The 12,024-nt window shown below is 25.5% G+C and overlaps 1 protein-coding gene across 1 annotated transcript in view; it reads right to left on the bottom strand.

Moving 5' to 3' along the window:
* Positions 1-12,024, bottom strand: part of LOC100163315 (protein unc-13 homolog D) — a 189,794-nt gene that overhangs the window by 69,515 nt on the left and 108,255 nt on the right. The window contains exon 2 of the mRNA XM_029489751.1: positions 9,591-9,967. Coding sequence (XP_029345611.1) covers positions 9,591-9,937 — 347 coding nt within the window. The 5' untranslated portion in view covers positions 9,938-9,967. The remainder of the gene's footprint in view (positions 1-9,590; positions 9,968-12,024) is intronic.

The following is a 12,024-nucleotide window of genomic DNA, read 5'->3' as shown; positions in this document are numbered from 1 at the left end:
TAATACATTTTTAAATCTTAGATTTGAAAAGAAAAATTTTTACGAATTTTTAACTCAAAATAATTTGCTAATTTTCGTGATTTTTACATATTTTGTCAATTTTTGAATTTTAAATGCTAATAAAAAAAAAACTGTGACTAAGGATTTTTAATATTTTTCAAATGTCATTGTAACAATATAATAGGAGCCTTGTATTAAATTTTCAAGTATTTTTACTCAACAAATAAAGTTTTATTGACATTCATAGAAAAAAAAACGAATAGTATTGGAAACTGAAAACGTTCCTAAACAGTTCAAAACAAATCAAAATATATTGAAAATTTAACATGTATAGAAAATAGAAATATAGACTACCAGTGAAAATTTCATGTATCTACGGTCATTTATTTTAAAGTTACACCAAAAACCAAAATCAATTTTCTCGAAAACAGATTTTGTGTAAAAATTCCCATTTTTCCTTAATTTTTCTTTTGGTTTACACGGCGCTTTTGACTCCACAAAGTACCAACTAGATTCACTTTCCTATAAAAAAAGATACTGTTGAAGATAATCGAAGCACTTTGACTGTCCTAAAATGTGATGAGAGACACAAAAAAAAAATTTTAAAAAAAAAAATAAAAAAAAAACACACATCATTGTAAAATCAATACATTCATCGTTTCACTCAGAATCTAAAATGTTTGTTTCAATGTTTAATATTATTTAAAATGTAGATTGTCGTTTGAAAATTAAAAGTTGATATTAATACAAAAAAATTGAATATAAAATAATTAATTAGGTAGGTACTGGGTTATTTTTAATTTAATACTTTTAAAAATAACGAGTTTATTATACAATCGTATAATGAAATAAGTACAGTAAGTGTACATATTATTTTAATATAATTTACTTCAGTTCAATAAAATGTTCAAATAATCTTGTAAATTCACATCATGTAAATTTAGATTATGAAACTTGCTAAATCGAACCATTTATTAGTTTAGAAAATTTAAAAATAATTTTTAAATATAAAATTTAAACTGTAACATTTTTCACAAATTGATCGTTGAGCATTTAACCGTTAATAGACAGGTGCTGGAAATATACTTTTGGTATTCCTATTTTGGCCCGAAATTCTGAATTGAAGAACAATCTATTTAAATATTGCACCATTGACCATAGTAATTTCATTATTAGACGAATGGTGGCTGAGCCGACTGAGCATTAAAATCTCAATTGAAAATGGCACGTGCGTCGCGCAATACTTCAAATTCACGACACAACAAAGAAATGTAGAATTTATCGGTCGAGAACTGCAATGATGTTAAGTGTTACTGGATGAGTGTACGATGTCTTAAATTTGAAAGAACTTGAAACTTTTAATAGTTTTCTAAAAGATTTAGGAGGAAATTATTGCACAATGGGTAAAAGTAGTTTGAGCTAGTGATTTCCGTCAAACTTTACCGGTAATTCGGAGAGGAACACCAGCATCACCCTCCCGGAAACAATCATATTTATTGAAAGATGTCAAATAAATATCATTAAAAATATATATAAGAATACATTTATAGCAAGGCATTTTATGGAAGAAATTTCAAAACATTTGTATGTATAGAATCTCGTTTTTCATTGTTTTATACTCTTATAAGCATAATTTGTACTTGCTACAACAAAAAATAATATCCTTCACTATGAAATAATTAATATAAAAACTGGAGTCGTTGACAACGCTTAGAAGGTACCTACTTAGAATAATATTTTTATTAAATACACAACAGCATTAGAAACAATGACAACAAAAACGGCAATGGAAAAATAACAGTAGTTCAAGGTATATTATAATAAAAATAATGTATACATTTACATTATAAATACGTAATTTAGGAAATTTAAAAGTCTGTAATAACAAATTTTAAATAATTAAAATATGATTTATGAAGTACTGGGTCTTGGGTTTTGAGACGTAGGTATTCACTTTATATACTTAACATTTACCATAAAAATCATATTATAATGAATAATAATACCACAGCTTAATTTAAAAATATTTTATTATAACATGAATGTTTCATAAAATAAAAAACATACGGTGTTATGTTGTCAATATTGATGACACATCACAATATAATATACTTTTTTTCAAACAAGAAATTAATATGGATTTAAAATAAAACAAAACATACATTGTTGAAATACTACAGTTGAATAAAAGTATAAATTTCTTATTTTTTTAAATCATTTTTCTGTATTAATGTTTTTAGTTTTTTTTTTCCAATCGATTTACAATAAAATAAGTGTTCGTCGAATATTATACAGAACTAACGAGTTTTCATTAAATATAGACATGTTTTAAATACTTGCATGTTTGCAGGAGAAATTAATGGTATAGTGGAAAGATTATGTAATAATATAGGTAACATAAATGTGCAAGTGCAAATAATGCTTAAGTGCCACTTCGAATATTACGAAGTTCATTTGTTCTCTAGACACTTATTTTACAGATAATTCCGAATGAATCAGATTTAAAATGTTTAAGTACTTTTTCTGCTAAGGAAATTAAACGTCAGGAAGTAATATTCGAATTTTCGATATTGAAATGTGCATTTATATCGTTACTATCGATTTCATATTTCTGTGTAGACATTAAAACTCGTTATTATACTATTCTTACTCTTTTTTTTCCAAACAGACGAAATGAATTTTTTTAATAATAGCTATCTGATTGTATTTGAATTTTAAGTATAAATTTAATTTGTCCTAGCCAATTAAAATCTAGATAATGTTATCAAGAGTTCTATAACTGAACCTCGGGTAATTACTATTTTTTTTATGTATAAAATATATTTATTTTTTCTAAAGTATAAAAGAGATTACTGATTTTGTATTGAATAGTTTACTTATTTTTCTTTTTTTATAGTCAAAGTATTTCGTGGAATCTTAATCATTTTATAAATATAAACGTACAATGTAGTAAATAAATTACCATCCGAGTTGAGCTGTTAAGCTACAAGAACAAATTTCATCTTAAACATAATATGTTTTTAAGAATGTCTTTAAAAAATATATTTCTTACTGCCCATGTAATTTGTATTACGATTTACAATCGAGAATAATCTTTAAAACTTTCAAACTAGGTATGATAATATTATACTTATATACCTAACTAATGATCATAAGTCACTATTCTAAGTACCTACTTATATAATTAATTCTTACCTTCAAGTATAAACCGATGGAGACACTCCCTTTACCCTCTTCACTTGTGTTTAAATAAAAATGTGGCTATACCTATTATGTTTAAGGACAATAATATATTATTATGAATTACAGTTTTACATCATAAATAAAATAAAACGACATTCACATTTATATAAATTCTATAATTTCCAAAGCATTATAGCTCAATATTTTCTAAAGCTATTATCAGCTACTAATTACTATCAGCTACTATGATCCTTGGTGCATACATTTCAATAACTTAGAAATTACTCCTTCAAATTTCGATTTAGTGCATCAACATTTTCAAAAACATAAATTGATTAAAAATATATAAAAAAAAGTATAATATAATACTCGTTTAAAAAAGAGAAGTTTGTATAACCATAAGATATTTCTAGAGTGGTATAAACATTTAACAGTTTTAAGTTTACAAACACTAATAATGATGCTTCTTTAGTTTTATTTTAAATTAAATTAATTGCGATTTATAAAAATCATAGTTTGAATAATTTGAAACTTTGATATTCTTTTTAAAAAATAAATCGAAATTGTTATTCATTGTATTTATTATACAACTAAATAGTAAATATGCCTATTCATGATTGTTTCATTTTCCTTTCAGAGGAGAAGTAATACATTGAACAGTTTTAAAAGTAGAACGGATGGACAAATGCGAGTGTCATACTTCCCTCCTAAGCCAAAAAACAATAAGCAACAATGTGGTAGTTTTGACAAATGTTTTTTTTTCTGAACCATCTTGCTGTTCTTAAATACAATTTCTTGTCGATAAACTCTATGTACCTTTTAAAACCTTAAAACGCATATACGTAATTTTAGTTTAGTATTGAAAGACATCAATATTATTTTTTACCGAGGGAATATGCAGTACAAATAATATGTATACAATGTTCATTGTCTGATCATTAAACATATTAAATGATAATAACTCAGAGATTATGAAAGTAATTTTCGTTCCAAATAACGAATTTTTTGATAAAATTAACTCATTTTATATATTTTGCGCTTTTCACAGGTACGTGGTATCAAGGTTTCAATTAAATTAAGTATGATAACTAATAATGATAGAAAAATTTCAAATTCAATCTATATGATTGAGTAGAATACACAAATGGTTAAACACAAACTATGATGAAAACAAAAACAGAAATTAGTTCTATATTGCTTATATAGACATTTTCTAAGACATAATTAATTGTTTTCTAATGTTTTTTTCATAATACTTCTAGTTAGATAGGTAGTTTTATTAGGCAGATATATAAAAACGTTTTTACTTTAATTCATTAATGGAATTAAAACTATGGCTTTTGAATTCAATTTCATAGTTGGGTTGTTTAATTTGTAATGGTTGAAAAAGTAATTATTGGAATATTTACCATCTATATTATTTGGGTATATTCCTCTATAGTATATATAGTCTATAATATTCAAAAATTAAAGTACAATATTTTTGTACATTCGATTACCACGGGTATGTAAAAAATACTCATGAAAGTTAATACTGGTCAAGTCAAAATTCATAAGAATGAAATATACGTGAACTACCCTTTTATAAATTATTCATGATGCTGTTCTAGAAATTTTTGGGCGTCTCTGATTTCAACAGTGTAAATCCCTATGATATTTCTTGATGGATATAAGGTCAAATGTCTGGTCTATTTCAGTATTTCATACAAAATATTTTTATTCTCATCATCAATAGTTAACACCTTCAATACTTGATATAGTTTTCTACCTTCAATAGTTGGTAAACAAACGTGATAGGTACTTGGTTATAGTATAAATAGCTTACAATTGGTCTAAATATTTTTCAAATGTTATTGTGTAGAGGAAAAAATATATAGATGATGGAAATGTTTCAAATTCCTACGAATTATAGTTTTTTTAATAAAAACATAATAAATCATGATTAAAAATATGGTTTTATTAGATATTACATTTGTATTCTATTAATTGCTGTATAGAAAAATCAAGTTTTAGAATTGTTATTTGTTATATGTAGAGCTCGGAAGTTGATGCATTTTGCATTTTTTTAGAACTTTTTAGATGATGCTCTCCTGGCCACAAATGTGTTTCATTAGCATGTGAATCTGAAGAACTAAATTTTATTTTGCGTTTTTTTGCATTTTTTGGTGTTGATTACTTTTTAAATCATTTTTTGACATTTTTAGGTCATTTTCCTACATTTTTAGTCATTTTTAATGATTTCATGCTAGTTCACTTCTTATTGTTTCTTGTCGACCATTATGCCGATAACTTAAAACGTACTAAGTTAGTACCTATCCGATTTTATTTCGCCGATTACATTAATTGTCGTTGTCGTGTTGTAGTGAATATTATTATACCTACATTTTATTATTTTATTTCATTTTTTAAGGACATTTTTTTCATATTTTGAGCAATTCGAAGCTTTGATAAATTTATATAGAATTTTATAGTAAAATAGAGTAAAATATTTTTAAAAAAATGTATTTTTATTAGTTTAAAACTAATATTTGCAATTTTTTAAGTCATTTTTTTAGGACATTTTTTGTCATTTTTATGTCATATTTGCATTTTTTTTGGGTAATTTTTTATTGTTTTTAAGGTCATCAACTTCCGAGCCCTAGTTATATGTTTACTGAAATTACATAATATTATGAACTAACTTATGTATATTTTTCATATCACTTTTATTACATTCAAGTTATTAGTAGAAATGCGATATTAATATTTTTTTTTATAAAATATGATTTCATGAAGTGGTGTTAAAAGTTGTTACGCCGTATAACAATATCATGTCAACAAGTTATTCAAATTCTCTGTACTAAAATAAATCTTTTGTTTTTATCCATTTTTCAAATAATTCACATTTATCAAAATCTTTATAATAACGAATTTGAAACCACCATGTAGATGTTCTAGGGAGTTATAATGAAGATTAAGTATTGCCTAACTAGAATGAAGAAAATTTGAGTGATGTTGATTATTAAAGTCTCAGGTATGATATAAATTATATTTGAAACATATATAATTTTTCATTTTCATATTGTTATTATAATGAACACTGTAAGTATTAAATCAAATAACAGTTATTAATATTGCAAATTAAACATACATTATGTGCTTGGTACGATATATCTATGTTTATAAACGCGCTTTTAAGTTGATTTAAATGTTATAATTTTTATTTTTTGCATTAAATTGTAGTATGAAATATATCCAGTAATTAGGTACTAAACTTTACTTTTACTAATATACTATAAATGGTTGAATGTATTTTTAAATATTCAAAAGGCTAAAAGGTGAATGGGTGAAGTATTAAAAATTTAAAGTGACTTTGTCATCATTGAAAATTACACAAGGCAATGTATTAATGCAGGCAATGCCTTGCTTTGTAAATAGTAATATTGTAGTTATAGTAATATTTTGCACGTACATTTTATGCATATTTTAAAAACGCTAGTTTTCATTACATTTATAACAAAAGCTTTCTACATTTTTTAACATTTACTTATTATATTCTACTTGATTGAACTCAATTGAAAGAACTACAAAATACAAATAAGTCGTTGCCTAAACAACGATTGTCACGTAATTATACTTATAAAGAAAATAAGAATTAAACTTCTAAGTTAGATAACATGTGTGTTTTGTTCTTAATACATACAATTAAATACGTTTACTTTAAAACATACTGATATGAATTATTGTAAAATATATGAATAGATATAATTAAATACAAAATAATTTGTTTAGTATATTGGTCAACACATGCGTTGTACAAATGTTTTTTTTTTTTTATTATTATTATTTGAAGAAATCTACAATCTATACATGTTCTTAGTATAATAAGTAGGTTTGATATAATATCACAAGTAAGAATGATATGAATGAGATTAGGGAAGATACCCAGTGGTAACACCCTATAGACAAATGTTAATAATGTTATAATGTACTGAATACTGAATATACATTGTTACAATTTATTTCAATATATTATGAGGTAGTTTAATAAATAAATAAACATGAATGTATACATTCGACAAAATTATTTGTTCTAATAGTTCAATTACAAAAACGACTTAACTAAAATATCGCTGCATATACATTACTAAAATAATAAGTAAGAAAATAAGAAGAACAAATAATATATACTAAAGTTAATAATATAATAAATACACTTTAAATGTCTAGAATAAAAGGATACATTCTTCAGGTTAGATTTAACTTATTACATTCAGGAAAAATTCTCGGATAACAATATATATTCTAAGAAGGTTGAAAAAGCTAATATATCTAGCTTTTTAATGAAATCTTATAAACAGATGAGCCTCTAAACATTTGAATACTTTGAGAAATAAATAATAATTAATGTTTATTAAAAATAAAATAAAACCGTTTTATCCAGATCAATGTTAACCATCGGTCTTGAAAAAAAAATAACGTCCAAGTACTATTATGTTTTATGATATTAAATAAAAATCATATGTTAAACAATTGCATATAAAATTTGATAGGGTGAATATTGCATGAGTTAAGTATCCATACCGTAAACTCAACTATACTCAACGTCTCTGTCCAACATTAAATGCAGCATATTGTATTAAAAATAATATTCAATGTATTATTTTGTTCAAACTTGTAAACGTCTTACTCTTGTCACATATTGTAATAACGTTTAGAAACATTTGATCAAACTAAAGGCATTAACGAAAATGGAATTCCTACAAACAAAATGTCATACATTATGATAAACATCTATGCCATTAAATGCAACACCACGTATAAACTGATAATACAAACACATCCGACAAGTTAACTGACTTGTGTTTGATAAGTCACATATGGAAAAGTGGAATATTTCACTACCCTACACAAGTTGTGAAGTGATCAAGACAGATGATTATTTTGGAAATGATGATGTTTCCTAGTATTTTGATTGATAATATGACTGATGCTTATAGGCATTATAATTTATCTGCAACATTGAGAGTATATAATATGGCTAACCATAATAGACCATAATTTATTGTTTTTAATTTATATCGTCGTGTAGCCGAGTGGGTACGTAAATAAATAGAAGCAAACTAATCGGCGGTATATCGATTGTATCATAAAAACATATTTCGCAGTGCAAACTAAATTATTATATTTACAGATATCTATGTTATCACCGTTCAAATATTGACCAAGCTTAGTGTACACAATACACAAACGGACCACGTACCACATGTCCCACGTGGAATTATCAGTTCAAAAGAATCGAGTAAAATCTTCAAAAATTATTAATAAAAAGCACGATCCATATTGCTGCATAATTTCTAAGAGTTAGCTAAATGTTATAAAACGAGTAGGTATATGTTGTTTTTATAAAATCAATACACATTTTAGACCACCGGTCACACATCACCGTTCACTCAGATGGTGTCAGAGAATTACGATTATAATGTCCGTAGCTGCTGTCGGCTGTTGATAATGTATACTGTATAGGTAATGTAGGAATGTATCATTCACTCAAAGATTGTTTGTTTCAGTTGTGTAAACGTTATTAGATCATTAATATTATAATCTTTAAGTGGTTTCGTTGAAATTATTTTATTCAACCCAATCAAATAGTTAATTATAGAAACATCGATGCACATAATAAAATAAAATCTGACATAATATATCTGTGCCGTGAAAATATTCAAACGCCCAATAAAAGTGAAAGAAATAAAGCGAGAGTATTAAAACACTTTTCAATTAAACACCTAACATTAAAAATTCATTAAAAACGACTCACTGCGTTCATCTTTGCATGCGTGTCATAATATGTTTCATGCGAAAAACGTATTCTATACACAAACAATAATGGTGAACGAAATACATAATTCAGTGGAGTCGGCTAACAAGACTCAACGCATATCCACTTTCTATACATTTTCTTGGTAAATCAATAAACTTAATTTATTGTTAAACATATTTCTGTGCCTACTAAATACTATTTTGAGTAAAATTCTTATACGCATATATAGTATAATAATATAATAACACATTGCATTAGATCCTTAAAATATTACCGTAATACAAACATTTCATTTTAGAATAAAATAAATAGGAAATTAGGTAGGTAGTAATATTCTCGTATTCTCGACTCGTGTTATAAAAATAAATACAAATATTCTAATGAATTTAGAGAATATAAGATAAACATCATATACGCATAATATAATACTATAAATTATTTAAATGTTGATATTAAACTTCAACAACAGTCAACAACCCAATGTATAGTATATTAATAATATGTACCCTACAGTTTTTTTGGTTCATTTTTTAATGTTAATATTTTTGAAGTGACATTTATTGTTGGTATATGACGTGCTTTATGTTTGATATGTTTGACCACTTACCCCGATGATGCGGTTTGGTCGATTTCTGGCCACGAGTTTCTACGCCTGCAGAAAGCCATCGGATTCCGGGGCTGAGATATTTGTCTGAACGACCCGGTCCGCCTGGGTCCCGATGACCTAACACAACTGCCACCATTGCCCTGAGGTGTCACGATTCGAGGTATACCGCTAACGCTGCCTGTACTTGCTGAACGACTGGACGTGGCTGTAGATGCAGCCACTACAGCTGGAGGCGCATCGTCTCCATCTGGTCCCGATTCTTTGGAAAGCGAAAATCGCTTTGGGCTCAAGTTCAAGTTTGCCACACTACTGGTGACTATTTGTTGAAGGGACGAAAAGAAGCTCATTTTGTGCGATTTTGTATGTATCACTTCATTCTGAAAAAAAGAAATGCATTGTTGATATTTATTCATTATTTTTATTTATATGTTTTATACTCTAGACGTCGTGTACAACTATACTAGTTAATAGCAAATCTAGTTTCATATATTTACAATAATAACTGTTGCAAGTTAAATAATATCACACATCCATTTGTTATGATATATACAGGAAATTTCATTAAGAGATTAGAACACCGAATCAAATTAATAATTAATAATTGAGATATTAATTTATATTTTTAATTAAATTGTGCCGTGAGTATAAAGTTTTATATGAATACATAATTGTAAAGCACTAATAAATCAATGTTTTTCGGAAGTATATGTTCGCTTTATTTTAAAGTTGAGTGAGTTAGAAATAAGATTATATAATAATTAATACATTATTCCAGTATAATAGAATTATTATAATATATATTATATGTGCTTCATAGTTTAATTATTTGTTAGAGAAAATTAATTTCAAATACGAATTCTATTAGATTTCAAACATTCGTGTTGAATTTTCATACATTTTAAATTATTTTAGTTGGTATCTCAAATATGGTTTAAAAGTTTTTTTGAGCAATTCTAAAAACACATTTTTTATCTGCGATTTGAAAACCTGTGAAAATGCAACTTTATAATTCCGTCTTGATTCAGGCTATCTAATAATATCTCTGCTAATAAAAAGTAAAAATGACAATGTTCAAGTGTTCAACCATATACTGACAAAATGTAAACAGTATCTAGTCTGTATAAAATTGGATGAAATATTAAAAAAGCTTTTTAAATCAAGGAACCGTTTAGGATGTAACTTTTGTACTAATCCGGAAATCAAATTGAATATTTAAATATACCCTTGGTTCTATAAGCACCAATTTGAATATTCTTCCATAAAAAAAAAATCTGAATACCTTAATTATTTAATATTAAGTATAAAGTATAAACTAATACCATTAAAGTTATATATTATAAATGCATCTAAAATATAAAGAACACTCAAAGATAAAACAATAAACTATATGTTTAGAAACACATAAATTGTAAAGTAGAATTAATATTTAATGATAATGCATTTGGTAATAAACGTAGCACACAAAAAAATTACATTTTTATATTATATTATTTGTAATTATAAAATTTATTTTCAATAGTTCAAAAACAAAATGTATTATAACACAAAATAATGAAAACTGGACAATTTTGTTTTTGAATCGAGTCTGGTTCATACATTAAATAGAACATGATATTTTAAAACTCCAGTAGTTTTTATAAGTGTAAAAAAACTACAAAATCGGTTGAAAAAAACAAAGTAGTTAAATAAAAACCATTTTTTGAATGTGATGATTTATTATTAGTATAAAATTTAATATCAAAATATATTCAAATATAACATACTCGCAATAATCATATTGCATCAGCGTTTTAAAAAATAAAAATAAATATTGTGAAAATAAAACATATTTATTTTTAAAAACCTTAGTATCTCTTTTATTTTTTGCTTAACAGACAATGTCATGATGGAGTTAATAAAAAAATTGCAAACTATAATGTTATTCAAATACATTTAAAACTTGGTAGGAATGATAGTGTATTTACATACATATCTAAATATGTATAAGCGCCCAACAACAATGCAAAATATAATATAATATTGAGTACAATATATGTTTATTTACTGGGTGATTCTTTTATCATAGAACACTCATTATTTAAAAAAGTATAAATTTTTTTGAAAATATTTTTTTACATAGTTTCAAGTCACTTATAAAACAACGTTTTTCTTAAAAAATTATATTTTTAAATATTTTTTATCATTATAATTTTTTAAGTTTTTTACTGTTTTGAATGACAACATAGGAGTTTAATTTTATTTTCCAAAGCAGAATATTTTTCTTAATATTTTGATACATGAAAATCAAATTTGGGGCGAGTAGTTTAGGAGTTATAAATATTCAAAGAATAGATGAGCGGAATGGAGTGGTACGGGGTTACCCCGCGAAATGTTTGTCCACTTTTCCACTTATCTAAACTTTGAATATTTATAACTCATAAACTATTCCCCCCAA

The sequence above is a fragment of the Acyrthosiphon pisum genome, chromosome A2 (genome assembly GCF_005508785.2).
Source record: "Acyrthosiphon pisum isolate AL4f chromosome A2, pea_aphid_22Mar2018_4r6ur, whole genome shotgun sequence".
Lineage (NCBI taxonomy): Eukaryota > Metazoa > Arthropoda > Insecta > Hemiptera > Aphididae > Acyrthosiphon > Acyrthosiphon pisum.
Note: the sequence above shows the minus strand (reverse complement) of the source record. Positions and strands in the feature narration are given on the sequence as shown.